The 14,840-nt window shown below is 42.4% G+C and overlaps 1 protein-coding gene across 1 annotated transcript in view; it reads right to left on the bottom strand.

Moving 5' to 3' along the window:
- The window catches only part of NAA25 (N(alpha)-acetyltransferase 25, NatB auxiliary subunit), a 75,989-nt gene extending 61,992 nt beyond the window's left edge, over nt 1–13,997 (bottom strand). The window contains exons 1-3 of the mRNA XM_021074209.1: nt 13,846–13,997; nt 3,399–3,484; nt 2,604–2,742 (exon numbers count right to left, since the gene is read on the bottom strand). Coding sequence (XP_020929868.1) covers nt 2,604–2,742; nt 3,399–3,484; nt 13,846–13,903 — 283 coding nt within the window. The 5' untranslated portion in view covers nt 13,904–13,997. The remainder of the gene's footprint in view (nt 1–2,603; nt 2,743–3,398; nt 3,485–13,845) is intronic.

Here is a 14,840-nt window from a genome sequence, read left to right as displayed (position 1 = left end):
GAGCTGTGGAAGAAAATTAAAAGTACTATTCCAGGAAAAACGCAAATGATAAAAAAAAGTGTGGAGTTCCCTGGTGGCCTAATGGTAAAGAATTCAGCTTTGTCACTGCTGTGACTCAGATTTGATCCCTTGCCTACGAACTTACACTTGTTGCAGGTTCAGCCAAAAAAAAATGTTAAGAAAATAAAATAGCCATTGCTGATATGAACAAAGTTTTAGTGGTCTGGATAGAAGATCAAACCACCCATGACACTCCCTTAAGCCAAAGTCTAACCCAGAGCAAGACCTTAACTCTTTAATACTGTGAAGGTTGAGAGGTGAGGAAGCTGTAGAAGAGAAGTTTGAAGCTAGCAGAGGTAGGTTCATGAGATTTAAGAAGTTATCTCCATGAAGTTTCAGAAAGTTATCCAAAAGATCTAGCTAAGACAATTAATGAAGGTGGCTATACTAAACAACAGATTTTCAATGTAGATGAAACAGCCTTACATTGTAGGACTGTCATAGCTAGAGAAAAGAAGTCAATACCTGGCTTCAAAGCTAGCAAAAGACTTTCTAGAGGCTAGTGCAGCTAGTGACTTGAAGTTGAAGCCAATGTTCATTTACGATCCTGAAAATCCTAGGGCCCTCAATCTACTCTGCCTATGCTCTGTAAGCAGAACAACAAAGCCTAGTTGACAGCACATCTGTTTACAACACAGTTTACTGAATATTTTAAGCCCTCTGTTGAGAACTACTGCTCAGAAAAAAAGATTCCTTTCCTAATATTACTGCTCACTGACAATGCACCTGATCATCCAAGAGCCCTGATGGAGATATGCAAGACTACTGTTGTTTACATGCCATGATACAACATCCACTCTGCAGCCCTTGGATAAAAGAATAAATTATGACTTTCATGTCTTACATAAGAAATACTACTTCTCAAGGCTATAGCTGCCATAGTGATTCCTCTGATGGATCTGAATAAAGTAAATTAAGAACTTTTTGGAAAGAATTCACCATTCTAGATGCCATTCAGAGTATCTGTGGAGGGAGTTCCTATTGTGGCTCAGTGAGTTACAAACCAGACTATGAGTATTCATGAGGATGTGGGTTCAATCCCTGGCCTCACTCAGTGGGTTAAGGAACTGGTGTTGCCATGAGCTACTGTATAGGTCGCAGACAGGGCTCAGATCCGGTGTTGCTGTGGCTCTGGCATAGGCCAGCGGCTACAGCTCCAATTGGACCCCTAGCCTGGGAACCTCCATATGCCGTTGGTACAGCCCTAAATAGACAAAAAAAAAAAAAAAAAAAAAATTATATATATATATATAAATCAAGGTACGTACCTTGATTTTTTAAGACATAATGCTATCGCACACTTAGTAGACAAATGTATAGTATAAACATAACTTCCATATGCACTGGCAAACCAAAATATTTGTGTGACTTACTTTATTGTGATATTTGCTTTATTGTGGCATTCCTAAACCAAACCCATGATACCTCCAAGACATGACTATACTGATTATGCTCGGTTTCTTAAGTTGGGTGGTAGGTTTATGAATGTTTATTTATTCCATAGCAAATATTCTAGTGTGTTACATAAAATATATTCTTCTATAATATGCACTATTAAAAATATGTATTTCATAAAAAAAATTTAAGAGATCGACAGTGAAAAATTTTATTTACAGATGAAAGTATAGACCATCTAGGATAGGCTTAGAAATAATCTGAGAGTTCCCGCTGTGGTGCAATGGGATTGGCACAATGGTCTCTACAGCACTGGGACACAGGTTCTACTCCCAACCTGACACAGTGGGTTAAGAATCCAGCGTTGGGAGTTCCCGTCATGGCGCAGTGGTAAACGAATCCAACTGGGAACCATGAGGTTGCGGGTTCAATCCCTGCCCTTGCAGGGATTAATGGGTTAATGATCTGGCGTTGCCGTGAGCTGTGGTGTAGGTTGTAGACGCGGCTCGGATCTTGCGTTGCTGTGGCTCTGGCACAGGCCGGCGGCCACAGCTCTGATTCGACCCCTAGCCTGGGAACCTCCATATGCCGCTGGAGTGGCCCAAGAAATAGCAGAAAGACAAAAAAAAAAAGAATCCAGCGTTGCTTACAGCTGTGGCGTAGGTCACAAATGCGGCTCAGATCTGATCACTGGCCTGGTAACTCCATGTGACATAGGGCATCCAAAGAAGAGAGAGAAAAAAAAGAAAGAAATAATCTAATAGGTAGAAACGTACAGATAAAATTGACCATGTGTCAGTAACTGCTGAAGGTGAGTAATGGGTATGATGGGATTTATTATACTATTCTCTGTTTTTGTCTGTTTTAAATTTTCCATATTAAAAAGTGAAAAAAGGCAACTCTTTCATTTAGCAAATCAAAATATCATAAATGAAATTCAAGTATTCATTCCAATTCAAGGATCCAAATATATGTAAAATATCCATTCTATCTTATAGCCTTTGCAAGCCATGGTTAATGCATTATTTTACCTGTTGCCATCCATTAAATCATGAGTAATAAGTAAAATCAGACAAATAGAGAACTCACTCAGAAATATCCAAAAAATTAAGCATAAGTTTAAAAACAATGAGAAGGAAGAAACGTACGTCGATGCATCTCCCGGTAAAGAATGGTCAGTGCCTGAAGTGAGTTATCATCTGTGGGTTCAAGAGCCGCCACCTCCTGGGCCAAGGTGAAGGCTTCCTCTTGCTTTCCAGTCCTCTGTAAACCAATGGCCTTTAAAACCTGATAGAAAGAAAAGACAAATCAGATATAAAAGGACAGAAAAGGAAATATGAACAAAAGCCCATTTGAAAGCACAAGTTATAAGGTATGCCTAAGTTGCAACTCAACTATTTTACTAAAAATATCAGCAAATTAAAGATTCTTTCTTGGGAGTTCCCATCATGGCTCAGCGGAAATGAATCTGACAAGCATCCTTGAGGACACAGGTATGATTCCCGGCATCCCTCAGTGGGTTAAGGATCCAACGTTGCTGTGAGCTGTGGTATAGGTTGCAGAGAAGGCTTGGATCTGGCATTGCTGTGGCTGTGGGGTAGGCCAGCAGCTACAGCTCTGATTTGACCCCTAGCCTGGCAACCTCCATATGCCATGGGTGCAGCCCTAAAAAAATGAGGGGAAAAAAAAAAAAAAGAATGCACAACATTGCTTAAAAGGACTCCGTGAAAATTAAAAAATTAAATTAGGTAAGTTATGTCCAAAGAAATAAGCAGCTAGCTTTTAATTACATACTATATATAGGAGCTAAGTGATCTGGAAAATAAATGGCAAAAAAAATACTCTGAAAAATCAGTCATTAAAGAAATTAAACGTCTTTCCCCTTTAAAGATTATAACATATAACCAATCAAATATAAGTAACTCAAGAGCAAATGAACTTACCTTAGCACAATGAAGATCCTTATGTTTTTTCAACAATTTATCTGCTTGCTGAATTGCCATTTTATTATTACCATTATCAAGATAATCTATGAAAATAGAAATTATGAGTTGTTACATTTCTTCAACAACAAATATGAAAAATGCATAAGCTAATATCAGATGTTTCAGAAAGTATCCTAATTCGGTATTTAAGAAAATCACGGAGGAGCTCCCTTGTGGTGCAGTGAGTTAAGGATCTGATGTTATCACTGTAGCAGCTTGGGTAACCGCAGAGACACAGGTTCAATCCCTGGACCAGCATAGTGGGTTAAAGGATCCAGGTTAGGTCCTGGGAATTTCCATATGCCATGCGTGTGGCAATCAAATAAATAAATAAGATAAAAAATTCTTATATTTAAGCTTTGAATCTACCAAATGGATCATGTTTCCTTCAATAAAATGTTTAATGAGTACTTAACATGCCATAGAGTTAGAAATTATTTGTTGAAGAAAAAATAAGAGGTTTTCCTCATAAGAAGGGAATAGAGGGTGGGGGATACAGTCAGCAATATCAGGAGTAGACAAGGATGTAAGGAAAACAGCACTTTCATATGCTCTGTCCTTGAAGAAAAACTGACTTCTAGGTTCCCTAAAAAAAATATCCATTCCAAAATTCAAGAAACATGGAGACCTATTATAAAACTGTGTTAAAAAAGAAAAACAATGAATTACATTCAAAAGTCTAACAAAGGAGTTCCCGTCGTGGCGCAGTGGTTAACGAATCCGACTAGGAACCATGAGGTTGCGGGTTCGGTCCCTGCCCTTGCTCAGTGGGTTAACGATCCAGCGTTGCCGTGAGCTATGGTGTAGGTTGGAGACTCGGCTCGGATCCCGAGTTGCTGTGGCTCTGGCATAGGCCGGTGGCTGCAGCTCCGATTGGACCCCTAGCCTGGGAACCTCCATATGCCGCGGGAGCGGCCCAAGAAATAGCAACAACAACAACAACAAAAGACAAAAAAAAAAAAAAAAGTCTAACAAAAGCAGAGATTAATTTCCAGATAAGAAGATCCTCCTCCCAAAAATGAGAAATGTTTTAAATGGGAAACAGTGGTAGCTGTCATTTCTAAATATAGAAAAATGACGGAACACAGACCAATCCACAGCCCGCTACCACTACCAGGTTCCTTCTTGGGGACCAAATGTTTGTGAGGACATGGAGCAAGGGCTACTCTCTACCAAAATGAGTTCAAAACTTACTTTCATACAAAAATCTGCACACAAATGTTTACAGCAGCTTTATTCATAACTGTCAAAATTTGGGAGGAACTTCAATAGGCAAATGGATAAACAAAACTATGGTATATCCATTCATACAATGGAATATTATTCAGCGATAAAAAGAAATAAGCTATCAAGCCACACACACACACACACACACACACACACACACACACACACACACACACACACACACACACACGGAGGACCCTTAAATGCATATTGCAAAGTGAAAGAAGCCAATCTGACAAAGCTACATACTACATGATTCCAAGTGTCCAGCATTTTGGAAAAGGCAAAAATTATAAGCAATAGAAAAATCGGTGGTTGCAAGGAGTTGGGGGAGGGAAGAACAGGTAGAGAACAGGGGATTTTTTAAGGCAATGAAACTATTCTATATGAAACTGTAATAATGGATACATGTCATTACATATCTGTCAAAATCTACAGAATGTGCAACACACAGAATGAACCCTAATATAAAGTAGTAAACTATGGACTTTATAGTTGAAAATAACAACATATCACAGAGTTCCCGCCGTGGCGCAGTGGAAACAAATCCGACTAGGAGCCGTGAGGTTGCGGGGTTCGATCCCTGGCCTCGCTCAGTGGGTTAAGGATCCAGTGTTGCCATGGGCTGTGGTGTGGGTCTCGCAGATGCGGCTCAGATCTGGCATTGCTATGGCTGTAGCGTAGGCCGGCAGCTGTAACTCCAATTAGACCCCTAGCCTGGGAACCTCCATGTGCCGCAGGGGCTGCCCTAAAATAATAATAATAATAATAACATATCATATTGACTCAGCAACTTTAGCAGACGTTACAAAGGAAACTTGGGGGTAGCCATGGTAATAGGAAATCAGTACAATCTAAAACTGTTTTGAAAATTCACAACTTAGAATAGATTTACAAGGAGATCCTGCTGCATAGCATTGAGAACTATGTCTAGATACTCATGTTGCAACAGAAGAAAGGGTGGGGGAAAAACTGTAATGGTAATGTATACATGTAAGGATAACCTGACCCCCTTGCTGTACAGTGGGAAAATTAAAAAAAAAAAAAAAACTTTATTCACTCAATTAAACACTGTTTGCCTGTGGAAAAAAAAGAAAAGAAAGTCTACTAATTAAAGAATATATATCTAGGAGTTCCCATCGTGGCACAGCGGAAACAAATCCAACTAGGAATCATGAGGTTGCGAGTTCGATCCCTGGCCTCGCTCAGTGGGTTAAGGATCCAGCACTGCTGTGAGCTGTGGTGTAGGTCGTAGACACAGCTTGGATTCCGTATTGCTATGGCTGTGGCTGTGGCTGGCCTGAGAATGTCCATATCCCAGAGGTGTAGCCCTAAAAATAAATAAATAAAAATAAGAGCAAAGATTCAGTTATAGAACAGGAAAGTAATAAGTGTTGTAAGTGGGAAATAGGGTGGTAGCTGTTGATCTGAAATATGGAAAGATGACTGAACACAGGCTAGGTTACAATCTACTATCATTACTGGTTCCTCTTTGCTCATCAAGATCCCAAGTCAGTAATAAAGACAGAGGAAGTAACTCAAAATCATTTACGGCCCTGGTAGCCCAGGACCAACCAACAGAAATACACTAACATTTTACCTAGTAGTTTCAATTTTTCTCCAAGGAATACTTTACCAAAACTTTTAACAGACAGCCACATGAACACAGGAATTTCATGTCTTTAGTCTGTCTTCAATGCACTTACTATTGATGAGCACTGATAAGGCTAGGTAAAAAGATTAAGAAGACTTATTCTGGAGGGAATCACAATCTCTGGAGGGAATCACAATCTAGAAAAGATCAAAGACTTGATAACTCAGGTAGAGAGATTGGAAATAACTGAAATCTAAAAACACACAATCTTGGGAGTTCCTGCTCTGGTGCAGTAGGATCAGCGGTGTCATTGGAGTGCTGGGACGCAGGTTCCATCCCCCACCCGACACTGTGGGATAAGGATCTGGTGTCATCATAGCTGCCCATAGGTTGCATCTAAAGCTTGGATCTGATCCTTGGCCCAGGAACTCCATATGCCATGGGTTGGCCAAAAAAAAACCCACAAAAAACAAAACCAAAAAAATTCAGGTTCATAGAACACATCCTGTCTCAGAGATCAGATTATCTTTGATAAGACCCCAGCTCTGAGGATCTGCCCATAAATGGTTGAGACTATAAGGATATTAACTTTTTCCTTTGTTGTTGACAAGGGAACTCTGATATACTTTACCCACACCTACTTCACTGGGAATGGTTTCCACGAACTCCGCTGAAAGGGCAGAACTGGATGAGCAAGTCTAGACCATGTAACTGAGGCCCAATGGAGTGGACATTTGCCCTAAACTGGGTAAATTAAGTTTCTTCCTGGTAATCTGTAACTGCAATGCTGAAATCTAGAGTCAAAAAGCTATGGAGAAGAGTTCTATTCTCTTGTGGCATAGCAGGTTAAGGATATGACATTATCACTGCAGTGGACTGGGTCACTGCTATGGCACAGGTTCGATTCCTGGCTCAGGAACTTTTGCATACTGCAGGTGCAGACAAAAAAAAGCTAGGGAGAACCTCACTCGGAAGGCATTAAATATTTGCAGTCTGAGATTATCAGTGGTAGCCCCAGTATTTCCATTTGGGAGGAGATTCAGGGAACGCAAGCTGGGGAGTGAAGAAAAGGAGTTATCTCTTGACTCTTCATTCATATACTATTTATAATATAAAGAATGTCAATTATCCCTATCAAAAATTGGGGGAGGAGCAGTGCTGATTAAGCTATCAGGAAGAGGCTAATGACCTTTCTCTATCCTGTCCTCAGCTTGGTGTGGCCACAAAGCCAAAATGTTGGCCCTGGGTAAACTGCTGAGCAAGCAAGGGGGAAAAAAAGTTTGAAGAACCTAAGCAGAAAAAAAGAGAAGAGAACTAAACAGATAAGAGCAGAGCTGAGCATCTAGGAAAGAAGCTTCAGATCCTGACAGCTTTCCAGTATCCATCAGGTCCTAGAATATTACATTCCTGCCCTAAGCTCCCAAAAGGGTTTATAAACAACCTCCCTTTACTTGAGCTAGTGTCAATGGGCTTGTGTTCCTTGCACCCAAGAGTTTTAACTAAGACACCCCACTACATTCAGACTGCTGTCAGGCTCCCCTTTCTTGGATGCCTAGATAACTACTGATTAATTGGTTGCTAAGTTTTTTGGGAAAATTTTATTTCCATTTACATCACTAACTCTATAATATAAATCACATAGCTCTTGGAGAAAACAGGCCAATAAAAATGATATCCCAAAAGTTCCCCTGTGGCACAGAAAGTTAAGGATCTGGCATTGTCACTGCAGTGGCTTGGGTCGCTGCTGTGGCTTGGGTTCGATCCCTGGCCCAGAAACTTCCACGTGCCACAGGTGTGGTCAAAAAAAAAAAAAAAAAAAAAAAAAGATATTCTAAAGTCTGGGCATCTATTCTTTAGCCTTTTATAACTTACTCAAGGGTAACTACGACTTGACCATGAGGATTGGTATTGCTTTTTTTAGTAAGAGGAGTAAGCCAAAATCAGCCACCCACAAATAAGGCATAGGAAACAATAAGATGGACTTCTCATTGTGGCTCAGCGCGCTAAGAACCCAACTAGAATCGATGCAAACTATTGCCTTTGGAATGGATAAGCAATGAGATCCTGCTGTATAGCAATGGGAACTACATCTAGGCATTTATGATGGAGCATGATAATGTAAGAAAAAAGAACGTATACATGTATGTGTGACTGAGTCACCTTGCTATATGGTAGAAAATTGACAGAATGCTGTAAACCAGCTATAATGGAAAAAATAAAAATCATTATAAAAAAATATTTTACATTTCCAAAAGATAAATCACAAAGGAAAAGTAATCCCTAAAAATTAGGAAAGAACTAAAATGGATGTTTCATTGTTTTCAACTACTTATCAAGTTGGTGATATAACTATACAGAGAAAATAATTACTTCAAGGTATTAACCCAGTATATCATCGATTGAAAATATTCTAAGCTCACAGCTGCAAAGAAATCATAAACTTCATGAATTAAATAGTTTTATTGTTAACAGTAGTATTATCTTGCAACTATTTTTTATATTAGAGGATAAAGCAAGTAACGGTGTTAATGTTGTTAGGAATCAAGATTTTCCACAGCGATATGCTATATGTATATATATATAACCCCCACAATGTTAAATTTGAATCAAAAAAAAAGAGAACTCAACTAGTATCCATGAGGATGTGGGTTCAATCCCTGCCTCTGCAGTGGGTTAAAGATCCAGCATTGCCGTGAGCTGTGGTGTACGTCACATCACAGATGCAGCTTGGATCTGGTGGTGTTGTGGCTGCAGCTGATTTGACCCCGAGCCTGGGAACTTCCATATGCTTCGGGTGTGGCCCTAAAAAAAGCCGGAAAAAAAAAGAAAAGATTATGTATTGGTGAAAGCAGTGTTTTTCTTTTCTTTTTCTTTTTTTGCCATTTCTTGGGCCGCTCCAGCAGCATATGAAGGTTCCCGGGCTAGGGGTCGAATTGGAGCTGTAGCCGACAGCCTACACCAGAGCCGAGTCGCATCTACAAACTATACCACAGCTCACGGCAACGCCGGATCCTCAACCCACTAAGCAAGGCCAGGGATCGAACCCGCAACCTCATGGTTCCTAGTCGGATTCCTTAACCACTGAGCCATGACAGGAACTCCGAAAGCAGTGTTTTTCAAAACATCACTCCAACTAAAAGTTTTCAGGAGGTTCTTACAGGCAGCACTAGATAACGCTCACAGTGAAAAAGTTGAGCTCTTTTCTTTCCTTTATATTAAGGATAGTCTCAGTTTGGTATTAGCCTATCATTTCTTTTTTTTTTCTCCTCCGTTTTCAGCCACACCTTCGGTATATGGAAGTCCCCAGGCCGGGGACTGGGATCAAATCTGAGCCACAGCTTCAAACTATGCCACAGCTGCAGCAAGGCATAGGGATGCACCAGGTCAGAAATCAAAGCAGCATCTCCACAGAGACAAGTCAGATCATTACCCCACTGTGCCAGAGGCAAAACTTCAGCCTGTCACTTTTTTTTTTTTTTTTTGTCTTTTGTCTTTTTAGGGCCACACCTGAAGCACATGGAGGTTCCCAGGCTAGGGGTCTAATCAGAGGTGTAGCCACCAGCCTACACTAGAGCCACAGCAACACCAGATTCGAGCCGCATCTGCAACCCATACCACAGTTCACGGCAACACCAGATCCTTAACCCACTGAGCAAGGCCAGGGATCGAACCCACAACCTCATGGTTCCTAGTCAGATTCATTAACCACTGAGCCATGACGGGAACTCCAGTCACGATGGGAGTTTTTTTTTTTTTTTTTAAGTTGTGCTAATAGCATGTAGAAGTTCCTGGGCCAGGGATCAAACCCACACCACAGTGGTGACCCAAGCCACAGCAGTGACAATGCTGGATGCTTCAGCACTAGGCCACCAGGAAACTCCACCTATTTTTCCTTTTTAAACAAAGAAGGCATAGGTCTCAGAGTTTCACAATGATCAGAAACTGGTTAAGGAGTTCCCTGGTGGCTCAGCAGGTTAAGGATCTGGTGGTGTCACTGAAGTGGCTCTGATTACTGTGGTGGCACCGGTTCAATCCCTGGCCCAGGAACTTCCACATGCCACAAAGGCAGCCAGAAAAAAGGAAAAAGACTTTAATAACATTGTTTTGTTTTCATTGTATGGTTGTTCTTTTTGTTTTGTTTTTTTTTAATGATCACACTTGAAGCATATGAAAGTTTCCCTGCTAGGGGTTGAATTGGAGTTGCAGCTCCTGGCCTACACCACAGCAACACCGGACCCTAGCCATATCTGTGACCTGTGCTGCTGCTTGCAGCAATGCCAGATCCTTAACCCACTAAGCAAGGCCAGGGATCCACATCCTCGAGGATACTATGTCAGTTTCTTAACCTGCTGAGCCATAATGAGAGCTCTGTATGTATTTATTTTTATGGTTTTGTTTTCTCAGGCAAGTGACAGGTTTTCCACTAATGGTAATGATACAGATTATTTTAAAATAAATTTAAAAGTCACAGCTGCAGCTCAGATTCTATCCTTGGCCCAAGAACTTCCACATGCCCTAGGGTTAGCTGAAATAATAATAATAATAATAATAATAATAATAATAATAATAATAAATGCTTTCTAACTGATGGCCTTACACACTACATTTGCTCCCTTTTAAATTACTTCCCCCACAGTATTCAGAGCTATCTTTCTAAAGCGCAAGCCTAATTACACCACTCCAATTAAATCTCTTCAGCTTTTCCCACTGTCTTTAAAACAAATGTCAAAAACTTTAAAATGGCTTACAAAGCTGAGTCCGTCTACCTCTGAAGCCTCGTCTCACCCATCTCTATATTCCAACTGTTTAAGTCTCTTCTTAGGTCCTCAAGTAGAACAAGATCTTTTTACGCACTCTCTCTGTCCATCATTCCTCCCCATCTCATGGCCTGACTAACCTCTGCTCTTCTTTCATGTCCAAAGTAAAACGTCACTTCCACAGAGAACCTTTTTTTGAACTGTCCCCAACAATCAAGATGCCCATAGTGGAGTTCCCGTTGTGGTGCCAAAGAAATGAATCTGACTAGGAACCATGAGGTTTCAGGTTCAATCCCTGGCCTCACTCAGTGGGTTAAGGATCCAGCGTTGCCCTGAGCTGTGGTGTAGGTGGAAGACGTGGCTCGGTTCTGGCATTGCCGGGGCTGTGACGTAGGCCAGCAGCTGTAGCTCCAATTTGACCCCTAGCCTGAGAACCTCCATATGCTGTGGGTGTGGCCCTAAAAAGACAAAAAGACAAAAAAAAGAAAAAAAGAAAAAAAAATTTTTAAAGTGAATAATGGTGGCGTTCCCATCATGGCGCAGTGGTTAACAAATCTGACTAGGAACCATGAAGTTGTGGGTTCGGTCTCTGGCCTCGCTCAGTGGGTTGAGGATCCAGCGTTGCCATGAGCTGTGGTGTAGGTCGAAGATGAGGCTCAGATCCCGAGTTGCTGTGGCTCTGGCGTAGGCTGTCGGCTACAGCTCTGATTTGACCCCTAGCCTGGAAACCTCCATATGCTGCGGAAGCAGCCCTAGAAAAGGCAAAAAGACAAAAAATAAATAAATAAAGTGAATAATGGTAAAAGAAAGCATTAGGGCTCACCAAGTCACATGAGAATACAAAATCTGTTCAGAACCCCATAGCGCAAGAGAATCATTTTAGCAAAAGGATAATGAGTAATAAAGTTCTAGGAAGGTCAAGGTGGTTTTCAAAAATCAAAAGTAAATACCTGGAGTTCCTATTGCGGCTCAGCGGAAACAAATCCAACTAGTATCCATGAGGATGCAGGTTCAATCCCTGCCCTTGCTCAGTGGGTTAAGGATCTGGCATTGCTGTGAGCTGTGGTGTAGGTCACAGATGCAGCTCGGATCTGGCATTACTGTGGCTGTGGGGTAGGCCAGCAGCTGCAGCTCTGATTTGACCCCTAGCCTGGGAACCTCCATAGGCCACAGTGCAGCCCTAAAAGGCCAAAAAAAGAGAGAGAGAGAGAAGTCTACAGGCAGCTTTTGCAGACAGCTATATAATGAGCCACAAATTGTAAACCCTGGATTCAGTTCCTACTCTCGGTCATCCTTGCATATGTCATCTCTGCCCTTTGAAAATATTTACTGGAGGCATGAGAATACACAGTCCTGGGAAAATGGAAATCTACCACTCACCACCTATGTGACCTTTGGTAAGCCAGTGTTTTCAGCTCAAAGTGAGGTGATTTCTAGCACAGTGGTTAAAAGAGTAAGTCTGGGACAGTCCACAAGGGTTCAGATCCTAGCTTCGTGTTAGCTGAGTGACCACAGACAAATTACACATCAATAAAGCCCCAGTTTCCTCATCTGTGGAAAGAAAGGGAGGGGGTTGTAAAAACTACCTATCTCAGGAGTATGTGTGAAAATTAAATGATAAATATAAAAGGCTGAGGACAGTGACTGACATAATTAACAGTCTATATATATTAGCTATTATTATTTTTACCCACCTCACAAAGCTGTTGCTAGAATCAAATGAGATGTGAGTAAAGTATCATACAAATTACAAAAAGTAGCAATTGTACCAGAAATATATAGTTACCCCCTTCCAAAAAAAAAAAGTTAAGTGATCTCAGCCCTGCGGAGAAACCTCCATTTAGTAACATCCACACTATAAACATGAGACCTAATTTTGCGAAAAACCACTGACCTTGAAGCCTTCCTTCATCAAGAAGTGACACAGACCAAGACCATACAACCATCTAACAGGAACCACTATCCAATTACAGAACACCTCGGTAATTGAAGAGATGTTTCTGTGACTCAAATATGTGATTTTTCACAATAAGTGTAGCAGAACGATATCAAGGTCTTAAAACCTGAGGATTGGGCTAAGCGTTACAAAGGGGGATCCACTCAGCACACAGAAGGCAAGCTGCAGAAAGCCAGAAAAGCTACAGAAAGGAAAGGCCCTGCACGCCCCTCCAAACTATCACAATCTTCCCATCGCTATTTTGGGCCCAAGACCACCACCCCCCCGCCCCCGCCTCCCACGTGTACCCTGAGCAGCTGTTCCTCCACCAAAGAGCTTTCGATGGGGAGCCTCAAATCTGGGCCTGTTCCTGACTCGATTCGGGTGACCTTGCGTCAGCTCCTTCCTCTCTCAGAACCTCAGTTTCTCTCTGTTCACCAAGCACTGTTGGTCAGACAACATTTTAGGCCCAGTTTCCATAAGTAAAAAGTCTTCAGTGGGGGTTTTCCCTCAAGTAGGGTGTTTCAGCCCTGTACCGGAGCTAGCTTCCACCTGCGGGCAGATCTTGGGTGTCCCTTGGCGTGGCCCCAACAACGCGACCTGCGAGCAGAGCAGATCTCTACCAGAGGAAATGTCTTACAAAGCCTGCCTGTCGGGCCAGCTCTGCCGACCTGCCGCTGCCCTAACAGCGCAGCTGCCACCTCAGGGCTCTGGAAGGCCAGGCCGGCGCTTCCGCGAGGCCCGTGACTGAGGCCTAGAGGCCCGCGCGGCCGACCCCCTGTGCTCGCCAGCCCTGCTCCTGGCCACTCAGCGACCCTCCTGGGCCTTTACCCTGGCCCCGGCGGCCCTCGGCGTATCCGGCTGGCGACTAGACTGGCCCCAGGCACTCACCGTAAATGGGCCGGAGGCGCCTGTCGTTAGGGTCCTGCACATGGCCCCGCGTCGCCATGATGACAAGCGCAGAACAGCAGTGCGCACGCGCAGGGCAGGCCCCCGGGAAGGGGCCGTTAAAGGGCCAGCGCCGATCTCGCTCGTCTATCGCGATGGTCGCGGGGTTGCGATTGAACGCGCCTGCGCGGAAAGGGACAACACTTACACCGCACCCCTCCCACAGACTATTGCCACTTTGAGGGATACGTCTCCCCTTTGCTGATGGAATCAGTCTAGCTGATAGAGGCGGCCGTTGCTATTAAAATCCCGTCCGAGTCACTTACGGGAGAGTGAAGAAAGGAGAGAAACTCTTGGTCAGAGTTAGGGCTCTGCTGCTCCAGTTTATCTTATTTCTCATCTGTGCTGAAGGACCAGTTAGACTTGTCTTTGATTAATTGTTGAGGAACTGGGACCTCCTCTGGGAGGGTGACCCAGGAGAGAGTAGGGGAAAGGGGTGCTGACCAACAGTAGAAATCTGCCAGAAATGTTCGAGATCCCTTCATCTCTCTCCTGGTGCTCAGCCAACTAAGAAGCACCCTAGATTTATAGTAATCCAGTGGATTTGTCAACTATACCGCAATAAAACTGAAGGAAAAAAGTAATTCAGTTAGTATGTGCAGTTAGTGTTGCAAGCTCTAAATGAATTATTTCATTAATACTCATAACAACCCTAGTATCTCCTTAGAAGGTAGATACTATCCTCTTTTCTACTGGTGGGTTTATTCATACCCAATATAATTATCCAGTGCCTATTATGCCGCTGTTTCTGTTTCGAATTTAGGCAGAGAAGATACATTGTAAATAAATCAGAGCTTTCCTGGGGCCTTCCTTGCTGGGAGGGAGATCATCAAATAAGTATGTCAGTATATTAGGTGATAATAAATGAAACTGAGAAAAGGAGAACAGGGACGGGGGGCAATTTTATATAGTGTGGTTAGAAAAAGCGACAATTGTCA

The sequence above is a fragment of the Sus scrofa genome, chromosome 14, assembly GCF_000003025.6.
Source record: "Sus scrofa isolate TJ Tabasco breed Duroc chromosome 14, Sscrofa11.1, whole genome shotgun sequence".
In the NCBI taxonomy this organism is placed as follows: Eukaryota; Metazoa; Chordata; class Mammalia; order Artiodactyla; family Suidae; genus Sus; species Sus scrofa.
The sequence above is the reverse complement of the archived record's forward strand: the minus strand, read 5'-3'. Positions and strand labels throughout refer to the sequence as shown.